The sequence below is a fragment of the Vanessa tameamea genome, chromosome 18 (genome assembly GCF_037043105.1).
Source record: "Vanessa tameamea isolate UH-Manoa-2023 chromosome 18, ilVanTame1 primary haplotype, whole genome shotgun sequence".
In the NCBI taxonomy this organism is placed as follows: Eukaryota; Metazoa; Arthropoda; class Insecta; order Lepidoptera; family Nymphalidae; genus Vanessa; species Vanessa tameamea.
This window is the reverse complement of record NC_087326.1, coordinates 5,418,134-5,443,001: the sequence shown is the minus strand read 5'-3', so window position 1 is coordinate 5,443,001 and position 24,868 is coordinate 5,418,134. Positions and strand designations below refer to the sequence as shown.

At 30.5% G+C, this 24,868-nt stretch overlaps 2 protein-coding genes across 2 annotated transcripts; both read left to right on the top strand.

Annotated features, from left to right (window-relative positions):
- Positions 1 to 11,168: 11,168 nt before the first annotated feature.
- Positions 11,169 to 13,574, top strand: LOC113399698 (allergen Tha p 1-like). Its single transcript, XM_026638899.2, has 3 exons — positions 11,169 to 11,254; positions 11,614 to 11,804; positions 12,902 to 13,574. Exons 2-3 carry the CDS (start codon positions 11,615 to 11,617, stop codon positions 13,090 to 13,092), a joined length of 381 nt encoding a protein of 126 aa, XP_026494684.1. The 5' UTR covers positions 11,169 to 11,254; position 11,614; the 3' UTR covers positions 13,093 to 13,574.
- An 8,888-nt stretch (positions 13,575 to 22,462) lies between these two features.
- LOC113399709 (allergen Tha p 1-like) lies at positions 22,463 to 24,070 on the top strand. The gene is made up of 3 exons (XM_026638907.2): positions 22,463 to 22,671; positions 23,038 to 23,233; positions 23,790 to 24,070. The coding sequence occupies exons 2-3, from the start codon at positions 23,047 to 23,049 to the stop codon at positions 23,978 to 23,980; spliced, it is 378 nt and encodes a 125-aa protein (XP_026494692.1). The 5' UTR covers positions 22,463 to 22,671; positions 23,038 to 23,046; the 3' UTR covers positions 23,981 to 24,070.
- The last annotated feature ends 798 nt before the right edge of the window (positions 24,071 to 24,868 follow it).

Below are 24,868 nucleotides of genomic sequence, written 5' to 3'. Positions count from 1 at the left end.
AATAAAGAATTAATTTTAGAGATAGGAATAAAGATACGAAAGTCCCAAAAAACTTTTGAATAAAAGCGAAGTTTTGCGGGACCCATAAGTTCGTATTAAGAATACCTATATAAAAGAATAACGGCAAGAGAGCGACAGTGATTCACACGAATTTGAAAAGATATGTGACTTCATTAAAATTAACTTAAGTAAAATCACTTTTTGGGACTGCTGGCTTTTTTGATGGAGCTTTAAAAATTCTGTTCGTTTCTTGACTAAATTTGAATTTAATTGAAAATACAGACGGAGCTAACTAAAGAGCTTTAAAAATACGAAGCAAACAATTTTATTAAACCAATGATAAGTTCTCTTAGACATATATGTTTGTTTGAATATTAATATTTATGTTTGATTCTTAACCGTGTAAAATAAATATTTGTTTTCTTGTATTTGCATCATTGCTCTGAAGTATTTGCCTTCAAGTGAATGACTAGATTATTACTATAATAATTTTAAAATTAACATCACTATTGTGAATTCTGTTAGGATCCATTGGAATCGATCCTTGGACTATTTCTCCTCCTTATTTTCATCGTAGAGAACATAAATGAGATGCTAAAAGCATTTATTTTATCAAATTAACGGTTAAAATATCAATATTTAACTAATAAACTATCAAGAAATGAAACCAAAATGACAACGCCCTTTACTCGACTGCATAAAGTCTGTAGCTCTTTCATACAGCTGTTTGAAAGATTTTACAACAGTATTTAAAAAAAAAATATTATTCGTGATGCCATTCGTGCTAAATAAAAAAATATTTATAAAAATAATGAGATATTTGAGAATGATTAAAGGGTGACGTGTATGTAAGTTACAGCTAAACTCAGTAGTGAAAGTATTTCCTCCAGAGTATTTGTTGTAATGGAAGTTGTTGTCTATTATAAAAATCAGCAAAACTAAGAGATTCACTGAAATTACTTTTTGAAGACTTTTCTCAGGTTTAGCTACTTTAATTGCTTAGGCGGTAGAAATATTAACTTAAAAAAAAAAATTTTTACAAATAGTCTATTTATTTGTTCTTACCTACTAACAGTAAAAATATTTTAAATTTAATTTAAGTTCCACTACATACCGTAGGAGTAGTTCTTACTCAGCTGAATCACCAAAAAACTTTGTTTTGATCTCGTGTTTATTTTTAAAGTGACCCGCTTAAATCTCAATTACTAGTGCTTTGGCATACGGATACCTATCGTATACCTGGCATGATATTTCTTTTTGAATTAGAAAAACTTGCCCACAGTAACACAACTAGAGTTTGGGTGCTCTAATCTAGTTAAATAAAAGAATTTTAAGAGACCTGCCGGAGTGCTTCTATAACAATCGTGTTCAAGACTAGTCAAAGTGAACTCCAAGACACGGCACCCGGGTTATTGTACGCCCTACACCCTTGATTGAGACGGGCCTGATAGTAGTGTAAGATTAAAATGTTTTGTCTCTATTGACCAGAATAAGTATAATACGTGTATTTAAAATGCGCTGTGACTAAACTTGTTGTTTGTGGTTAGAGGTGGTCTACAAGATTTCTTTTTGATATTTATCATGACACTTCTTTTCTCCCATTGTTTTATGCAGGTATACAAAGGAACCCTCATACTCACAGATCATACGGCTATTATACCTAATAGTTGTATAAACGATCGAATGACTTGTGGCCGTGGCACCGTCCGATACAATAACGTGACTTTACTATTCGCGCTCTAAAGGTGACCATTTGATTCAACATATCTGTTCACTCAAGAAGTTCATCCCTCCATGTGGAATTATCGGCGTGCATTAAAATTATAACCTAGTTTGTAAATTTTTGTCCTAATTCTAACATAAAATATCTCACGCACACTTAGACATTTTGTAAGCAGATGATAATTCAGCGTGACTTTCAGTCACTTTCGTGACTGAATAGAATCATGACGGCATATACATGCTCGCACGGCCTATAAGCGTCAGCTTAAGGGCATTTAAAGGCTTCGTTGGCTTAAGATTTTTGGCGCATGCCCTCTGCGCATATTGGTAACGGACACACATGTGGCAGACATTCATCCAACACATATAGGTTTTCTCAAGATGATTTACTTGACCGCAAGCACGATGTGAATTACAAATACAAATGAAAATGAAAATTCAGTCGTGCTTGAAACTCAATCGGTGGTTAAGATATACGTGTTCTAATACATAGCCATTTTGGCTAAATGAATGTTTGTAACGAAATACGAAAACGTTTATAATAAAATTTATCTCTATATATGTAAAATATCTTTGTGTATGTGTTTATGTTAGTGAACTCCTAAACGGATCGATTTCTATGAATATTTTTTTTGTGTCGGTTGGCATTACGATCCGAAGGTTAATAAAATTCTTACTTCACCCGGACGAAGTCTGGTTGGGCCACTTGTGTATATATAGGTACATATACATAGGTTTCGTCCAGGGTGTTCAGGTTATCATGAGTGGAAGTTTCAGCGGTGCTCAAACTATAATAAGAAGAAAATTTTCACGAGCATTTTAAATGCATTGTAATGATCATTCACTTAATTTATTAAATGAGGAGCCTATTTAAGGGTTTAGGTAAATTAACTTGTGTCGGGATTTTTTTCACGCATTTGCACTACTGTACTAACAGAATCAATCAATAGTCTTATGCCAGATTCTAGACACAAGATATTAATAGCAATGTGCGAAACTCGATGGGTCGAAAGACAAAACGGTATGATGCATTTTGATTAAATTATTTTGGCTGCAGCGCATGCTTTGAAAATATTAAGCATATGATAAAGAGGGACTTCGCAAGCAGCTAACTAATTGCTGGTCACCATTTATAATCTAAACATAGCCAACAATTTGATTGACGTAATTTTTTTCAATAAAAATCCATTTTTGAAAATATTTAAAAGTTTTGAGATTTCGCTACAGCATGTGACCACCTCAACGTTGTAATTACTTCTGAGGCACATTTCTCATTACTTTATAAGTTAACTGAGAATCAAGCTAAGCGACTAAACAGCTTTGCTTTCCCCACTGAGGGTGAGGCGTCAACATCCATAGGAATGTAGCTGTTGACACTCCAGATGAATATTACACACGCCCTTCATTTATCCCTTTTATTATTATTAATTATTTAAAAGAACGCTATTATTACTGATGCCACAGAAGCTTAGAGCCAGCACTTGTGACCTACATAGCGAAGTCTACTTTTACAACCCTCAATTTTGAGTGTAGTTTATAGTGTGGCAAGCGAAGTGGTCAAAAATGGTTACTGCGCTATAGCCCACTAAGCCACTCCCACTAAAGCTCTGAACAACTGTAACGTAATAATGTTCCCTATGATTCACAAGCTTCTCCTGAACATGTGCGCCGGGAGCAACACTAGAGTGTATTTTTCCTCGTTGAGGTTGAAAACAAATTGAGAAACAGCACTAAACAGTCCGGACTAACTAGATAGGCCTTGAAGAGTATTCAGCGTGACGAACTTATCATCCGGTTGTCTTTGAATTAAATTGTATTTAGGAAAAATAAAATGTTTTTTTTTTATATCATATTCAAAATAAAATAAAAATTATTACTCAACCCCTCGAAATGAATTGCTGGCTACGGCCACGCTGGGAGGTGCTGCGATCGTATTCCAGGAATTTCCATTAACAAACAATAACATTATATTTTCATTTTAAGCATAGTATTTCTTATGTATTTTTCTTTCAACGCACGTAGTTGTACTAAATGGTAAAAAAAATGAAGTCAATATCCTCTGATTGTGAGTTTAAATAATAATTAATGGTAATAACTGGTACTATTAACGGTTTCATATATTTATTTTTAACGTGTATAGTACAACATATAAATATAGGTACTTTTTTCAACGTAGGCTTTTATAAAATACTTACTTTGGAATCGTATCTAAAGTTGCCACTGATTCAGAATGTAGAATATACAGAGGAGACCCAGCCTAAGCTTAGTTTATTTATTCCTTTTCATTAATAAAATTACATGTGATAATTATAATATTTCACAAGATTATATAAATGTTAAACAATCATATATTTTAATACTTGTTGACTTTCAGACACGACGTACTGTTAAATGTAATTGTATTTAATTGACATAACTTTAAGTTTACAAATAATGGAAAAGGGATTCTTGCCGGTTCTACGCAGTAGAATCTAAATTCCAAACAGGCGGTAGCTTTAAATTTGAAACAATTTTGTTAGAAACGATTCAAAAGTGCTTGCAAAAGTATATTTTGATTCGATTTGATGTTTCTTCTAGATAATAATATTACTAAGACAGTTAAAAACAAAATAAATTGTTACAGATATTAAGTTGTAGTTGTAAATTTAGCTTTAATATTTAAAAAAAATATATGATTTGTATTTGTGCCAATATAGATATATCATTATTTATCTATTTCTGTCGTGATCAATGCTAGAACCAACTAGATTTCTGATTTGGACGCAGGGTATTGTATTTTTCAAACATGATATATGTGAACAAAAGGTATTTTAGATATAACAATAAACATTCGTTGTATATTAGTAACTTTGTCACATTTGTATATTTTTTTCTTTCAAATAGTTAATAGTTGACGCTTCCAAAAATTATTTAACTATATAAAATCTCAACAGCTCAACGGTACAGAGGCATTATAGCGTTTGAGAGTCTGAAGTTACAGGCTAATGATATTTTAGATCCATCTCTTAAAACAAGCTTTTCATTTAGTTTCAAAGAAAAATAAGAACATCAATGACTATTAAAAGACAAATAAGGCTTGTGTTATATAAAAAAATCGTTAATTTCACAAAACATTTAACGTATACAAATACGATCGCTCCAAAGAAGATAGAATAACATCCAGAACTGCATGGAAAATGATTGAAAATAAAATGGGTATTAATAAAATTAAAACAGGAATATTCAACGACCTAAAAATAATCAGCATTGAAAAGTATTAACAACACAACGTCACTTGACAGAAGATATTATTTGCGCTCGGGGTTTTTACAAGTAATAATCTCTGACGTAAAAGATTAAGACCGGTCTGGCTTACACCTTGATATTAAACGTCACAAAAAATAAACCTGAATTGTAAGACCATGTGCAGATGATTTTTTTATTTAATTTAAATAAATTCCTGGTCTATTGTCGTGATGTGTGTCTAAAATTAATAAAGAATACTTGTAGGTTATTGACTTTAGTTAAAGTTATATATACGTTTAAATATCAATTCTGTTAATTAAAATATTTGTTTGATTGAACGCACTAACCGTAGTATTTTTAAAGCATTGATAGGTCATCGCTTCCCTTAAACATCGGCACAATAAGACGTTTAAACAGTTTCCTTATCGCTTATGCTCTACCAACCTTGGGAACTGAGATGTAACGTCAATGGTGCCTGTAGTTACACTGGCTTACCCTTCAAAACGCAACACAACAATACTGTGTTGTTGCTTAGTGGTTATGTCATCTACAAATCTGGTTAAAAATAATAGATATAGGTTGGGTAGTCCATTTATTGAGAAACGTTAATGCGGTTAAACCGCGCGTAACACGTTGTATAGTTCTGTGCAAATGTTATTAAAAATTGTCTTTTTTTTTTTTTCTTAATTTTCAACTAGAAGGCGTAGGTGAAAAGTAACTATTTTATATAGTATTATAGCATTGTGCTGTTTGTTGAAGCGGTTTGAAGTATAATATGTTGACAATGTTTCGAGGAAACGTTGGAATTGTACGGCCAAATGCAAATATACTTCTCGCACAACGTAATTAAGTGATATATGTTATTATTTAATCAAGATTTTTTTAAATTCTTACTAGAGGTATGGAAAACACACTATTTTAATAGAAAAATATATTACTAAAATTAAAAATAGCTCTAGTACTAGCCATGGCCGTGGGAATCATGCAAGAGTTATGGTATTTCTGCGAAAAATGAAATGAGATGAAAAATTCATCATAGATTATTTTTATGCCGAGATAGAGTGTCGCGTTACAAAAGAACTAAAATAAACGAGCCAACTTTATTATTTAGGTGTGCGTGAACTGTACTGTACTACGCTGAATAGTCGCAAAACATCGTACTACTTTACTTTAGTGTGCATACTTAGTTACCAACTGATGGCCAAGTATTTACAGCTTTGACAATCTTATCTAGACATAACTATAATCATAGATAATTATAATAGCCATTAAGTATGATATTTTAGTGGAGCACTGGATCTCTATGCACGGCTTTGAAGCCGTAAGAAGTTCTAATGACAGTTGCTTTATAATATTTATTATTATTGTAGAAATTAGATTGATTAAATAGATGGATGAGGAAAACTTTGTGGAAGCCTGTCTAGGTAGGTACCACCCACTCATCAGATATTCTACCGCTAAACAGCAGTACTCAGTATTGTTGTGTTCCGGTTTGAAGGATAAGTGAGCCAGTGTAACTACAGGCACAAGGGACGTAACATCTTAGTTCCCAAGGTTGGTGGCGCATTGGTGATGTAAGGAATGGTTAATATTTCATACAACGCCATTGTCTATGGGCGGTGGTGACCACGTACCATTCAAACCTGAATTTAAAAAAAATGCTGTAAACACCTAATTAGGTGTTCGATACCTATCAAAATATTCCTGTTCATAGTCCGATTTTCAGTTATATAAGATGTAGTTATTATTTAAAATAATTTATGTTAAATAAATCATTATTTTGTATTAAATCAGTTAATTGTAAGAGGAAACAAAAAGAGGAAAATCACCAAGTTTCATGTGTAGACAGGCTAGTTTTGAGAAACAGAATGTCAATACGACAGAATTATATGCAGTTTCACATGATATGTAATATCCAGTTTGTTGCGAATTAAGTCTTTAAACGTCAAATACATAAGGACTGTTATAGCATACGTTGTGTAAAATGTACGACCTTTATTAGGACATGCACGTGATTTACTGACTTTAAATGGAATAATTGGCCTTGCCCTATCAGACTCAGAGCAAATGGATGTTTATAAAATAACGTGGTAAACAGATAAACTAGCAACAAGATTTCAATTTAAATATATTAAAAAATAAATATATTTTATAATAATATATTCCAAAAACTTGAACGCACGTGAACCAGTACTTGAACGAAAATCAGTAAATTTTGATGTTTAGTACACTAAACACCTATTTAAAATAGAACATTTGATAGCACTCTTCGATGTTTATATCTTTAACAAATATATATAAATTGCACATATATAGTTATAGTATGGCAATTACTAAAGTTATAAATAGATTTGTTAAAACTTTTAATTAGTTAATTATTTTAGTAATTGCGAGTTGTCGTGGAGGTTATACATATGACACACACATACGTTATATATTATATACTAGCTGTGCCCGCGACTTCGTGCGTGTATGAATTGAATAAAAAAGTTATTGTTGTGGCCTAAGTTCCTCCTTATTATATCAGCTATCTTCCAGTGAAAGTCCCGTCAAAATCGGTCCATCCGTGACAACAAAAATAAAAAAATATATATATTTTGGTGTATGTACAGAGTATACGTACATATGCATTCAGTAAAAAACGGTTATTTCAATATTACAAACTGACACTCCAATTTTATTATATGCATATAGTTATATATAAAACAATAAAAAGGAGATAGGAAACTGCCAATTTATTACTGAGCAGATTTCTCTTATATCGAGGACCCTTTTGTTAGCCACCGGAACATACATATATTATGTATTAACTAGTAGCAATAATAATGGTGAGCTAATTATATATGCGATGTTGAAATCCACGTGTTCAACCCACTGACCTAGCTCTACTCACAGAACATATATATTTACAAACGAAAGAATGATTCATAAATATATAATCGCTCCCTTTAATTACAATTACTAATGGTTTCGCTAAACGCAGTTAATGTGACCACTAATTTATTTATTGCACAGTATCTTGCGTCATTACTGTTTAACATACAACATGTTTTGTATTTCTTACCGAGAAATAGAAAAATCATTGAAAGTTAAATATATACAAATCAAATTAACATAATTGCTATTACAAATAACGTTCACGTAATGTCATTGTTATTCTCGTATATTTTATACTTTATTATAAGGTTCAGAGCGTTTACAATATCGTTGCTAAGTTACAAGCTACTTCATTACCAACGTATAGATGAAAACCTGTCGGGTAGCCAAGGAGGCTTAGTATACGTATTTCTATCAAAAAAATAAAATAAATGATAAATCTTTAGTGGTAGTAGAAAGCTGTGCACAACTGATATGGGTGGTACCAGCCATTTGTTATTCTACAAATAAGTTGTGATTTTGTATAGCTGTTCGCTTTGAAGGGTGACTTAGAAACCTAACGGCATTAGGTGAAATCACATATTATTAGAATTCGGTCCATCTGCTTGTTAGCCGCTTTAATATTTATGCTGATACTTGATCCCTAGTTATATAATTACCAATGTTTTATTTTATTTTTATTTATTTAAATACTTTATTGACCACCATAAAGTAAATTGGACAAAAGGCGGACTTAATGCCTGAAGGTATTCTCTGCCAGTCAACCTTTAGGTCAAACAGAAAACCAAGAAGGCGGTAATTAATGACTAATTAACAATATATAACACTATACGTACATACTTATATATAAAACTTTTTTAACGTATATGTTTTTTTTTTGTTATATTGTTATTAAAGTTATATTTTTTTAAGAATAATTTTACGTGTTATATTTTATAAATTAAAATATAATCTCGACCAAATAATGTCAAATGTTTAATTACCTATTAATAAATATATTTTTATTTTTATCGTCGAAATCTTTGAAAATGGGATTAATTTTTTTTATAATACTTCCTTCGAATATGGAATGTTTTATATTTTCTTCTAAGTATAGATAAAATCAAATGAACGCAGTCGTTATTTGAATAATATAACAGTTATGAGAAACAGTAAGATGTGATAATCGTATAATAGTATAGGATACGTCTTACATAATCTAAACTTTATTGTATTTACAAGCTTTTATATAACTTCACGCGTAAATATGTGTGGGTCAAATCTTGCAACTGGATTTGAAACCACTTCCACTCCACAGATTGCGTTAAAATTTGCACACACTTGTGGTGCTGGTTACATACAATGCAAGAAAAAAGCAACAAAAACAAAACTTATTTTACTTGTATTGTATTATTTTACTTTAATTAGCAAGCAGATATCGTAGCTTCGCATGTAAAAAAGGGCGTTTTTAGTATATTTAGACGAACGTTTCTCTTATCACGTTCCTTTTAACATTGACATTAACTTAGTAGGACTTTGTACCTACTAGCCTGTTTGGGTATCCACCCATTCAACCAATTAATCTCATATTTTACAGTCAAACAGCAATACTTAGGTTTTTTTTTTGGCTTGTAGCGTGAGTGAGTGAGTAACTACACGCACAAGGGAAATAAAATCTAAGTTCAAAAAAGTTGGTGTTGCATTGGCGATTAGTCAATATTTTTTACAGTGCCACTGTCTATCTCAATGTCTAAAGGTCATGTCGACCGTTTCCCCACCATCCTATTTTATAGATAATAAAAATATATATAAAATAACCTGTTCATTATTTTTAGCTATGTTAATGATCAATAGAGCGAGTTTGACATTACAAAGGAAAACAAACAAAAAAATCAGTTCAGATTTGTTTATTATCTCTCACAAACACGAAATAGTAAATGATACACCAAAGGCACGGACAACGCGTCCGTTGAAATTAGAAAGACAAAAAAAGCTAAGAATTTGCAACATTGTAACTAAACATCACTTTGATGTACCATTTACCGATACGTCACATGACTGTGACAATTGACAGTTGAATGATATATCATTATCCTATCAATTATAAATGTTTTTCTTGTTTTGAAATAAGAAATTGACTTGTAACGTATAAATCGTAAAACAATGTTTTCGTATCAGCTAAGATAGTAAAACCATTCCTGGATTTTGTTATTCGATTTTATTATCTAAACCCAATAATAATTTTATATTTAGATATAAATGAATTTAAATATCATGTAAAAATAATACAAAAAAAATGAGATATAATTATTCTGTACGAGATTATATAGATATTAAATATGTTTAGAGCTGGTATTCGTTGATTTTCATGACGATGTATTGTATTAACTGATTTTGTGCACGATGGCTCAATCTCAAGAGTGTTAAGATTACTGTTCACAAGTGTGCGTGCAAACACAAGTGTACTCTCGAATCCTTCACTCTCATAAACCGATGGGACGGTAAAACCGACACGATCGGAAAGAATTCAGGGCCAAAAATTTTACGTCCTTTCCGAGGAGTGTACAAACTTCCTACTTATAAATTTCCACATGGGCTCTGTGCTAAACCGTCTGGGTAGGTACTATCCACTCATCAGATATTCTACCGCTAAACAGCAGTACCTATTATTGTTGTGTTACGGTTTGAAGGATAAGTGAGCCAGTATAACTACAGGCACAAGGGACTACTTAGTTCCCAAGGTTGGTGGCGCATTGGCGGTGTGAAAAATGGTTAATATTTCTTATAGCGCCATTCTCTATAGGCGGTGGTGACCACTTAACATCAGGTAGCCTATTAGCTCGTCCGCTTACCTATATAATAAAAAAAAATCCGGACTATTTTTTATTTTTTTTCTACATTTTATTATTTGTCTGAAGACTACAGAATCCGTTATCTTCATATAAGAAGCACATGGTCTAACCACATGTCCATCACTGTCCAGTTGTTAACACTAAACATACATACCGAGAAACGTTGATCATTATTTACTCCGACTTTTTGTTGAATATGTTAACTAAATAATTGCTGTAGGGATGAGTTTTTCGAAAACAGTTTTGTTTGTACGGCAAAAATCGAATGTTTTCATAGATATACATAACATATCAACAAACTTTGTAATTAAATAATAAATAAAATCATTCATTTCGATGACATACAGAATTTAAAATAATTTGCTAATTCAGTTATATAAAAAAAAAACATAATGACAAACAGCCTTAAAGATTGTAGATAAATTAACGACATCTCTGACGAAACGTTCCGCGAACTATGTACTTACCGAAACTTGTTTTGTCGCGTCCAAAAATCTCGTTTTTTAATAGTGTATAAAAAGTCAAATCATAGCTCGCCCTCTGGACTCAGTAATCAACTCGGACCGTTGAAAGTGCTCTTATTTGACGACAAACTTAAGGTACTTATTAAATTTTTGTGACTCGTGTTTTTGAATAGAATATTCTTAATAGTATTTTTATTCGTGTGTCCTGACGTACGAACGACGTTTTTATGGGTTTATGTATATGTTTTATTCAATTTTACAATAAGGACATATTTGTTTATCTATTGTATTTTTATAATTTTATTTTTTGTACTTAAAAATTAGCAATGCAGTTTAATATTGCTGCTTAATGTTTACAACAGTTTTAAATTTATTTTATGACTTAAAATTGTTGAATAGTATGTTTTAAGCGTATAGCGTATAAATTAAACGTCGATAAGAACCAATGGGTTATTACAAATGGGCGTTTTAAATATTTATTGATTTTGTTTCAGAATGAAGAGCATTATTGTATTATGTTTTTTGGCATTAGTTGCATTTGCCGCAGCTCGTCCAGATAAATACACAGATCGTTTTGACAAAGTTAACATTGATGAAATTTTGAGTAACCGAAGGTTATTAACAGCTTACATTTCGTGCGTGCTCGAAAAGGGCAAATGCACAAACGACGGACGTGAATTAAAATGTGAGTATAGTTTTTAACATTAATCATATATTGTTTTTCCTTATGATTCTTTTTTTTTCTAAAATAATTTCAAAACATTCGCAGAATCGCTCTTTATCAGAATATGCTCTATGGTTTCAGCTTACATAGTATCAGTAAACGGATTATCTAATGTAAAAAAATTTTTCAAGTCGAACTTTTAGTTCTTGATAAACACGTTTAACCACAAAAACATAGATTAAACAATTTCATTTTAAAAAATATTAATAAACACTATAAACTGCTTAGAGAAATTATATTTATTTAATATGTTAATAATTTAATACGATAAAATTATATTCTTCTGAGATCATCTTAAAATTTAAACAAAATATTTTTGTAATATTGTTACTGAGTTGTTACTCATTGCCTTAGGTAGTTTTTTTTTTGTAAAACTTATAAATATTTTACATTTTGAATCATAGACAGCGATATACATCAGTTTCCCTGAAACCTCAGCCTTTATAATAGTTAAGAAAAAAACATTAACATTGTGTTTTGAATGTAAAACAAAATATTGTTTGTAGGATATATTTTATTGTCCGATGCATTTTATTTCATAATTCATACAAAAACACTATAATTAAGACTCTAATTCACTTTTTGCAATAAATTAGAATAATATTTCAAAACAACAGACTTGTATAATATATTAATTACTCAATTTGGATCACAATTAAATATTGCGTCATACGTCGTTTACATCAATTACTTAATTTAATCTATTAACGTTAATAAGAAAAATATTAAGTACAATAATTTTTTCGCTAATGTGTCACTCATTCTTAACTGGTTTTGTCATATTTTTTACATATATTTCTATTAAACAAAAAATCTTTCGGTATTCAAAGTAAGTATCATATAAATGAGTCTAAGTCTTAAATTATAAATCTTATATATAAAAATAAGATCTGATTTTTGTTCATATTTATAATGCTTAATCATAATTCGTTCGATTTATATTCGATTGATTTCAAACTGTTCTACTGTAATAATTGTCGTTGTTATTTAAGTGAAGGTTTTTTTGCTTAGTACCGTCAGCAAAAAAAAAAACTTATATATTTTTTTTATTTTACCAGCTCACATTAAGGAAGCATTGGAAAATCAGTGTGAGAAATGTACCGAAGTCCAGCGTAAAGGAACGAGAACTGTAATCCGTCATTTGATCAACAACGAACAGAGTTACTGGGATCAACTCGTCGCGAAATACGACCCAACACGCAAATATGTTGCTAAATATGAGAATGAACTCAAGGCTATCACAGCGTAAAGAGAATTAAGAATTATGGGAACCTATCTGATAGAGATTCAGTTAGACATAACACTTCATTGCGTTAAAAATAAGACTTGGTATTTGAAGCTATGAATAAAATGAACACATTTATATTTAATTTCATTGAACAAATAAATTATTTACATACGGCTTCAGTATTAAATGTTGTTTAAGGCGTGTTTAGTCAAACAATGCTGTCTTCTTCTTTCGAATGTCAAATCAATGATGAGAGAAATCAATGTTCAAGTAAACTGAAACCCGTTAAACTATGTAAGTCTTTAACAGTATAGTTAGAACTTTGAACAAATTATACAAGTACATTTTTTCTACTTAACAATTTAATTTTTCGAGTGTTCGTTTTTTTATTGTCTGTTTCGTATGTGTCGTTTTTAGTATCATCGTTTGTATTTGGTTATACCGATCTGTATAGACGATGTGCATTTTATGTAGTTTTAGATCAATATTAATAAATTATTACAACTTACTTGTTTTTTTTTTATTCATAAGTATAAAATAAATATTTAATCTATCAAGGAAACAAATGTAATGTGTTAAAAATAATATTATTTTTATATCTATACTAATATAATAAAGTTGATGAGTTTGTTTGTATGATAATGAACGTGCTAATCCTAAACAAGTTTTGAGAAAAAAAAACGAGTTAAAAAATTATAATAATTAGAGTTCATTAAAAAGCAAGGGATTGAAAAGTATGAATGAAAGTATACAATTTGAAGTCGCTGCTAAGTAAAACATAAAACATATATAATATCTAACTCATTTATTAGCTAATTTAGAGAAGGAGGAGAGGAATTTAGAGAATAGGAGATTCTCTCATTACCTGGGAATACTCCAAGGGTAATTTGTTTTAAACAAATGAACTGATGGAATCCGTCGAAAAAGACCGGCGAGAAGGCATTGCTTCTACCGCCTTTTCCCTTCGTATTTGTATCTGTGACTGTGTGGAGCTAACATGGGTAGGCCAACAATCAGGGTGTTACGTTAACATGCATTCCATGATGCCCCGAAAAGACGGAGTAGATACTACTGGGTTTTTTCGTGGGTATTCCGGCGCACTAAGCACCTGTGAGTCCACCTGTGAGTCCAACTTATGTTCGCACTTCATGAGGGGGAAAAGCATAATTGAGTTACTTCAGCGAGTTCAAAATAAAAAATAAAATGGGCTAAGTCTAGTCGTAGTCATAGTGTCCTTGGTGTTGTCATATCCTGGGATCTCATTAGGGATATCATTCTTCGCCTTATAAATCGATGTCGATGCTTTTACCTGGCCAGATTAACCGCCACATCAGATTATGAAATTGAGGATATTTCTTAAGAAAGATCATAGAATATTTAACATAACGTAGCGATCTTGTGGGGATGATCAGAACCATTTAAATCGTGTGTAATCGCGCGGAACAGCTTGTTAATTATATAATTGGTTATATAATATTGTCGATTATAATAACAAACTCGTGAAACCGGATAGATAATTACCAGTTAAAGCAGTCATTGCTTAAAAACTAGTTGATATCTAAGTTACAATCTTACTGATAAGTTTAACTAAATATTTGAAGGTTTTTGTATTGAATTAATTAAATTATATAAATTATTAATTTGTATTAGTAAGTAGCCAAAATATATTCGTTATTTCTGTATATATTACACAAAGAAGGTTAATAAATTTTTTTTTACACATACTAAATGTACTATTTATTAAATTATCTAAAATTCCACAAAAATAGTCAATAATAAGTATAATAACAGTATGAATAAAATTGTACAACAAATCCATTTCTTCTAATTTTATTGGTAAATCATGATTATATTTGAGATATCTAGGGCTATGTCTGGATAACATGTTTGCTCCCAACCAAGTTTATGGATGCCTTAACAAATAGAAAAAATATAATTTCGAATTCACGAAAATTTAATACATTAACAACTTCATAATTTATTTATCTAGGTTTTGTAAATTTACGTATACGATTCGGTGGTGTGTATTTGTCCATTGGTCGGATTACTCTTTAAATCCATGGGATTAGAGAAAATAAACTATAAGCAAGTCCAGATTAAGAGAATTGGAGGCTCTGGGGCAACAAAGGAACAAGTCCCCCACTATATTATATTTTATAAATTAATTTGAACAATTCCTGTCAGTTGGATTGTTCAATAACATGTTTTCAGTATATTTTCTTTTTTTCGTTGCCTATCTGTAACTTTTAAAGCAATATAACCTTTATTAATAAAATCCGTTGCCTCATATATTGTTAAGAGATTTTTTTTCCAGATTTTTCCACAAGGTAAGTACAGTAAGCGTTAAGCTAAAAAATAAAATAAATAAGGATAAATGAAACGATGTAAATAAAAAGCAACATCATCTTAATTAGCGGTGCACGTTTCAATAACCATTTTATGAAGTATTCTGACGCATTCCGTGTAAAAAAAATAATTACGTTTTAAAGCTCTTATGACTCAGTTTCATATAATATTAACTTCAAGGCCTATTTAAGTGCCTCAGTGATGCTGAGTGTCTGGTACAATTTCTGAATAAGTAGGTAAAGGTTATTGTTAGTAAATTTTTAATTAATGAAGAATACTATCGTTGTTTTCATTTAGTTTTGTTTTTCGAAATGAACTATAACATACAAGCCTAGATTAAGAGAACTGGAGGCTCTGGGGCAACAGACGAACAAGGCCTCTAATTGCATTATATTTTATAAATTAATTTGAACAATTTTGTTAGTCGACTTGTTCAATAACTTCTTTTCAGATTTTATTTTCTATTCTTCGTTGCCTATAAGTAACTATAAGTAATTACTTTTGCAACAATAAGTAATGAACGTCATAGATATGGCAGATCACACTTGTATTTTACTATATCTACACAAATAATGTATTAACATTGTTAAGTCGTCGAAATTTTGTGTGGATCCATTTCATGTGGAAACATGTGGATTCTTGTCCCGGATTTTTGCTAAAGGTTGTCCTCATATAGTTAGTCTATGAGAAGCCAAAATTCAGTCAGATCCTAATAAATGTTATTTTAAACTTGGATTTTTTTACTTGAATTTGCTATTTACAATTTAATGATGCTATGAACAATAACAGTTTTGTTAGGAAGTAATGATATTTTAAATGTGGTAAATAATGAAGTTATTATTTTTTATTAAACTCATAGACAGTTTTAAGCGTGCTGTTATCATAAGACAAATTAAATAATTAAAATAGTTTTAGTAGATAATTAAAATAACAGTGTTTTTTTGGTAAATAAGTGAACGTATTTTTGGTGTAACCTAAATTCCTTCGTTATATATTTTTTTCCTGAAACTCTTTATTACAATTCTATATACTATGATTCCAAGAATACATAAATAACATTTTTCAATTGTTATTGCAAAAGATCAATCATTTGCAAATTTAGTTATAATTAAGGGTATCTCGTGTACCAACTCTTGCTACTCGTTATTAAATAAAGACTTTTTTTAATACGACAAACATTGCATATATTAAAATAAAAAAATAACCTGCACCTTAAATCTCGCATCATAGTGACTCTTTTTAATCTGACTATTCTTTTCTCTTTCTAGCATTTCCTGGTGTTGTAATTAACATTTACTAGGAAGGACTTTGTGCAAGCTCGTCTGGTTAAGTATAAAGAACTCATCCCATATTTCAACGCTAATTAGTACTTAGTATTATTGTGTTACGGTTTGTAGGTGAGTGAGTCAGTGTATAAGACATAACAATTTTGCATTGTAAAAAATTCTTAATCGGTATTTTTATTTTAGCTCAAGTTTTTGTCACTTTAAGCCGACCGAGCCCAAAGTTTTAAATATATTCTAAGCATATTTGGAACATATGGAAACGTCTTTCGAACGAACAGTTTTCATAGTTCCGAGCCACGAGTCTGTACGTTGTGGATTAATCTTATAAGGACGTGGATCATTTTTATCAAATCATATCTCTATTATACACGAATAAACACATACATAAATTATATTCAAGAACGACGCATAAAAGGCGGCTTTATATCTAAAACAATGATCTCTTCCAAGCAAACTTAAGGTAGAGGAAAGAAACTGAGGAAAAACAATTATCACAGTTTTATTCAAATTTAAATGTAAGGTTTGTTCCGCCTTAAACACTAAGCAACGCGTACGTCATTAGAGGAAGTAGAAGTCCATGTAGATAGGGAAGAACCAGCGCTTCGAACACTTAACGACCAAATTTAGGATGGTTTTGTTTTGCAAACTCCTCAATTACCTTGATCTAATTTATCATTAGTATTTGTACGTTTAGTTTGGTTATTAATGTAATGTTAATATAATTTTATATCAATATCGTCAAAATAAATACTGTCTAAAATCAATTGGAGTTGATTCTTCTTCTATTTGAAACAATGCGATCAGAATTTGCAGTTGTGTGCACAACATTACCGATTCCTACAATATACTCATAGTAATAAAATGGCTGCAATACTGTAGGACGAAAGAGGAAAAAACCCCGAGCGTTTTTATGCAACGTTTATTCTAACTCCATGTCTGTATGGTGACTTATATATATTTTGAATATTTATAGCCTTAAACGATCTCTGTATAAGACCAATTAGAAAAAGAAACGAGTTATTTCTTTGTGTCTGTTTGTTAATAAGATTTTGATTTCATAAGCAAAAAAGTAGATTTCGAAGGAATAATCCTTAATGATCTTATTCACGGTTAATGGTCAATTTGAAACCTCAAGCTTAGAGGTAATCAAACTATGATAATAAAAATAATATAAGAATAACTAAAATATAATTATTTCTCAGAGGCTATTTTAAGGTTAGGTTTACTTTTATTTTAGCAAATGTTGTAGAAATATTATTTAAAATTATTTCGTTTTTTGATGCTACAAATTGCCTTACGCATTTTGAATTTCGAATAATAGTTGTAAAAAAAAAGGTAGGCTTAATAACCTTTGTTATTAAGCCTACGATACCCTAGCCTACTATCTGTTACGAGATAACTAACGTCATATTTGCGTGCTGATGAATGCGTACTGAATAATTCTTAAAATAGAAAACAGTAGGAGTTTCTGTAAGAAGTAATTTGAAACTGACCACAAAAAAATAGCGTGAAAAGTCACACTGTGATGCGACATTGACTAAAATAATTATAAAATTTATAGTATACACGTATCAAAATGGCCTACAGTAATTCGGCTGTGACGATTTCACGAGTGAGGTACGAAGTAAATTCTTACAGAATCCCATTGCAGCACTCAGGATGTTTATTAACATGAGTAACTGGGGTTTACATTTATGACGTAACAGCGGCAACTATCTATATTTGTGTAATATTTTCGGACGGTACACCTTTTAATATTGGTTTATAAATCACAGCAAGATCATTTGATCACAATCATATAATGTTAGTAATTATCAATTCTGTTGAATACATGAGATACTTGTTATAAAAATATTTTAAAATTACTTCTAGGTATAATGAACAACTATGTCGATTACTGATCTAGTTTTTTATTAAACATACTCGTACTTGATTGTAATAAAAATAATAACTTACTTTAGGAATTGTTACATTAAATGTAAAGAGGAATAGTTTTGGAGAGTATTCCACCACTTTGCCCACGGGTTGGTGGATATTCATCTCGCAAAATTTAATTATTATTTCATAAATGCACCTCATTATGTTTATCTTCACCGTTGAGCACGAAATGAATTATAAACACAAATTAAGCACAAGAAAATTTAGTGGTGTTCGTCTGGGTTTGAAACCGCAATAATCGATTATGGTGCAAGCGTTCCAAACATTTGGCCTATTCTAGAGTTTCCGTATTTTTTTTTAAACGGACATTTAGAACTAGAGATATATTTAACAAAACAGAAACTATAATAATTTAAAAAAAAAATTATTATTTTCTGCAAAGTCAAAAATGCAACACAACATTATAAAATTAAATGAAAAAATATTTGAGGCTGCGTCCGTTGTAAGTAATCTTTCCACGTAATACACGTTCTTACTACTTTATTTTAATTTATATCAGAAAATATTATGTTGTAAACACACATTATACATAATACGATGATCTTCAAAGCTAAATTCAAGTATTTGAAGAAAAAATAATAATAACAATATCGCTAAAAAATAATATGTTGCATATAAACTTAGAATTGACTTGAAATATATATGTAGTATAAAATAATATACACATTCGTGATAAAATCAAATAACATTAGATAAAGTTGTTAGAATAATTGATCTTCTATAGAGTTCACAACAAAAGCAGATCTGGAGAGTCTAGGTTCCGTATGAAATTACCTACAGTGCCAATTTCTGTAGGCGATGGTGACTACTTACCTTCAGGTAGCCCATTTTACCCCCTACCTATTTTGTATAAAAAAATATATCTCTTAGTCTTTGTTAAATGAATATTAGTATTTTGTTAGAATTGTATAATTTAATTTACCTTTGGATTACTGGCTATGATTTTTTCGGTTATTTACAGATATTAATATTTCATATTTAAAAAAATACTGCTATTCCCCTTAAAATATAATAAACAACAAAACTGATTATCTTCTGCAAAGTAAAAAATGCAACACAAAATTATAAAATTAAATGGAAAAATATTTGAGGCAGCGTCCGTTGTAAGAAATCTATCCACGGATCCGACATTTAAGTTTTTTTTTTCCTTATTTTTTTCCAAAGTTATAACGCATTTTAAATGATACTGTTGAAGGCTATTATTTGCAATTATAAAATATATGCTCGAGTTGTTGTAAAGGTGAAGTAAAATAATGCCTCCGATAGGCTTTAGATGTTCACATAGATTACCAACCACTATAGATAAATAATATTATTAAAGAAATAAAGTACCTTGAATATCTTAAAATTAATTTAAAACAAAAATTAATATTTAAAAAAAGAACTCATAATTGCAAGCCCACGAAATAAAAATATTGAACATTCCGCATGTTAGGTTTTTAAATGAATCCGGTAAATACGATGAAAATATTTTTCTATAGCAAATTAATAATATAATATATTCTCTAAAGACGTCCCATTGCGAGGATAAGGCCTTCTATTCCTTCTGAGAAGAAGGCTTGGATCTTATTCTACTACGCTGCTTCAATGATGTTTGGTGGATCCACATGTGGCAGAATTTCACTGATATTAGATAAATGCACTTCACGATATTTTTCTTGACCGCCGAGCACGAGATGAATTATAAACATGAAAAATTAGTGATGCCGTTGTTTGAACCCACAGTCATCGGTTAAGATGTACGCGTTGTAACCACTGGGACATCTCGCCGCATCTTAGCGCAATATAAATGATGAAATAATATTATTAACAGTATTAGAGAAATATCCTTAGTGTTTATAGTATTAGGGAAATATCCTTAGTTTATAGTCATACAACTTTTTGTAACTTTATTTCGGTACCTGTTTTGTTAATTGACTTAAATTTAACTACGCCCATTTGAGCATTTGTTTGAAATAATTAAATTCGAACGCTGTATGCAATATAAAATAAGACGTCAGCAAAAAAAAAAATACCTCTTTGACGTATTCATTCAGGTTTTTTGCGGCCATAAGTCAACAAGAAGATAAAAAGAGCATTGGAACAGCATCTTTAAATTCATTTTTAGTCACAGAAGCAATGATTGAGAAAATTTCCATCAAAGTATAATTTGGATACGACTGTTAATAAACGTACCCATCTTTATATCTTGATAATCTTAACTATATTATGTTTATATTTAAATAATGCGGTAGTTATTTACAAATTGTATAAAATTATATTATATATATTATATTCATTGTATAAAATATATCTCAGTAAATATATAGTTTTTCGAAAATTTCTATAAGACAATCAGAGATCACCGATTTCAATCTATTGTATGTATGTATGTTTGAAATATGTTTTACATCAATCAATGAATATATAATTAATTATATTTAGTCGATAATGTAATAACTATATATACTTATACTATTAATGTGATAATTACTCTGTCTGCTTGTCTATCACGCTTTCACAGCCAAACCACTGAACAGAATTTGATGAAATTTGCTATGTTGCTAGCGATAACCCAAGAAAGGACATAAACAACACCTAAAACGCGTTCGAAGCCGCGGGCGACAACTAGTCTGTTACATTTAAACATATTTTTGATATAAAAGAAACATGTATCCTATTCTAAAAAAGATAACTAATGTTGTTAACAGCTTCAAGTACTTAAGATATACTTATACCTATTAAAACATTCTAAGGAAACAAGTTCAAGATATCTAGGCTAAGTTAGTAATATTATACTTTAGCGATAATTTGATATCCAGAAGCCTATTAAAAGACCTGTAGAATATAATATTCCACGGGTCGATTTGCAATATCTAAATTTAATAAAGATTTTTTTATTATTTGGAACAGGAATGTATAGGAACAAACAACTTCGTGGTAGAGTTTTGTGCGAGCCCGTCTGGGTACCCTGCACTAATCAGATATTCTACCGCCAAACTGCAAAGCTTATTCCGTTAATATTGTTGTGTTCCGGTTTGTAGGGTGAATGAGTCAGTGTAAAGGGACAGGGATGAGGGACATAACATCTTAGCTCACATAGTTGGTACCGTATTGGTGTGATGTAAGGAATTGTTATTATTTCTTACAGCCCCAATGCCAAAAAGCGGTGGTGACCACTTACCACCAGGTGGGCCATTTGCCCGTCCGTGAATTCGTCCGGGTATTACATTTAAAAAAAAGCTTAGTTTATATTATAAATATTTTAAAACACATTTATAGTAGTTTAACAGAGGACTCATATGACGAGAGTTCTTGTACTTGGCATAATAATTATTTTGGACATCATTGCTATGTATTAGGTACATATATAAAAAAGCATTTATTTCTACTATTGAGTGTACGGTTTTCTTGTTACGCTTATAAAACAAGTGTTAAATAATCATCATTAAAGACTCCAATCCTTAGTTCGTGATATTCGAATTTAAGTCTAAAACATGAACGGTAACCCACTAAGGTAGATAGATGTACTTCGAACATTTATTAATTTATTTCCTGAATGTTCAATTTTTGTTCAAAATCTAATTCAAATCAAAAAAATTTACCTCCTTAAGTACTTAGAATAAACTAATATTTCTACTTTTAAAAGTAAAAATATGTATCACATTGAACTTGCCAAATTGGTTAAGTGCATTTTTTAAATAACTTATAAGAACCTTATGGAAAATACTGACAATAGCGTATGATAGAAATACTAGAAACCTTCCTTCTAGTCACTTTTTGACTTCCTGTATCTAATTACTTCAACGAAAAAAACTGCAACACGAGATAAACAATATAGCTTGATGGAACAGGTCAGAACCTTGGCATCATGCTACGAGTCAAGTGTCGTATGAATACGTCACACGGAAAAATTATAAGTTATGACTAAGTTAAGTCTACTACCTACTTAGTTTTTGTGCGTTCCATATATACTAGTATATAAAGCCGTATGGACGGAGACTGCTAATCAGTAACGAACTTTAAATCGGTGACCACACATCTTACGCAGGTATGCGATACTTTAATTTTCTGTAGACTAATAAAGTCATGTAATTAATATAAATGGATATTAGTGTATCAAGTGTAAAATATATTACTTATTTTAAAATGATTACACTTGGCGTGGGGCTATGAGAATGTTATTGGAATATTTTTGTATCTGGCTTTAATTTTTTGTAATTTGTATATATTGAATATTTGTATATTTTGTTATAAATTTGTATAATGAAATAATTGCCATATGCCAGAACATTTGTATGTGTCATTTGGTTTGAATCTTCCGATATATTCAGACCTGTTCTATTGGTAATTTCCGAAATCTGAACAAACTTGTCGGACAACCTAATAAAGCCAATCCGCCTTGGTTTTTTTTCAGAAAATTACAATGAAGGTCATAGTCTGCCTGTTCGCCTTAATCGCGATCGCTCTCGCTCGTCCGGAAGAGAAGTACACTGACCGCTACGACAATATCGATCTGGATGAAATTCTCGGCAACAAACGTATTCTAGACAACTACTTCAAATGTATCATGGACCAAGGAAAGTGCTCTCCGGATGGCACTGAGCTCAAATGTAAGTGATGTGATGAATATTTTGTTATTACGTTTTTCACAAACTAACAATTACTCGAAAAAAACAATAATAATAATAAAATAATTATACAATTACAAATTCAAAGTACGACTATGAGTCCGATTATCTAGTCGAAAGAAAGATTCAACCAACCTGTAAAAAGTCCTTAGTGATCAAATGTATCTCTTTATTACTTTTTTAATAAAACTCAATACAATACATTTAAATGAAATTAAAAATTAATCAAACTTATATTAATTTAAAAAATTGTTTACCTAAATAATGACCAGTATTTCGTGTCTGTTACAACTAAATTTATTTTATAAACTACGAATTGAAGTATGAATTATATCGCTATCAAAAAATTTATGGCTTAATAAGTATTGATATAAGATCTTTCAGCTTAACCAAAAATTCCAACATCTATAACTTTTATTTTCGTTAATCAGAATAAAAACATTAAACAGATATGTGTCGCTTGTGCCGTTTTAGCACGAACATATCATGTGAATCATTGCAAATTAAAAATCAAAACAATTGTTCTCTTCAATTTCAGCACACTTGCAAGAAGCCCTCGAAAACGAATGCGCCAAATGCACAGACGCGCAGAAGAATGGCACAGAGAAGGTGATCGGTCATCTTATTAACAAAGAGCCGGAACTTTGGAACCAACTCACCGCCAAGTTCGATCCTGAAAGCAAATTTAGGGTAAAATACGAGGACCGCTTGAAAACTTTATCTAACTGATTAAAATAATGAGTCCTTTGAAATATGAACTTATTTTTTTGTAAATCATTGCTGTCTTTTATGGATGAATAAAGAAATTATTTAAATTTATGATGTGGTATTATTTGGTTTATATAAGGACATGTTATAGAAATCTAGAAAATAATTTATTTAATTTGGGAAACGAACAGTACAATGAATTCTTAAAACTTTAACATAAACTTAGCACATATACCAGTGAAGTTTCCACTTATAACTAAAAACATAATAAGATCAGAACAAATGAATTATGAATATCATAACATAGTAATAACCAAAAAAAATTCATAATCTCGATTGAACACAAAGAAAAGTACAATACAAATAAACTTCTTCAAGTGGAGTGTACAGTATACTCAATTTATATAAGCTTGTTGAAGCCGAAAGAAAAAACAAAAACGATGTTTTACCATAATATTAAAACATAACCTTCCGATCCTTAACATTTTTTTAAGCTTGGCCACAGAAGAATTTTGAACGCATTTTAGTATTTTGTTCTAAAATCATAAACATTAAGAGTTACCGACTCTATACAGTGATAATTAGTTCCTCATTATTTCTTGGACCATTATTTGTAACATTTTACATCACTTTTTCGTATCATAGTTTCTCATAAAATCATTAATATTTTTCCATTCATACATAACATTACAGAATATATATTGAGAAGCAACACTCCATAATATCTTGATTTTCTTAAATTTATGCCTCAATGATTCTTTAACTCCTGGGTTATAAATTGCGCGAATTTCTTTCCCTTTTCTGCAGCATAAATATCGTACGGAAAGCGGCTGCGTTATCTTAAAGCATAACACTGTAAGTATTAAGCTGTCAACTTCGGTAAATATTCCTATTTTTTTGGCCACAAAT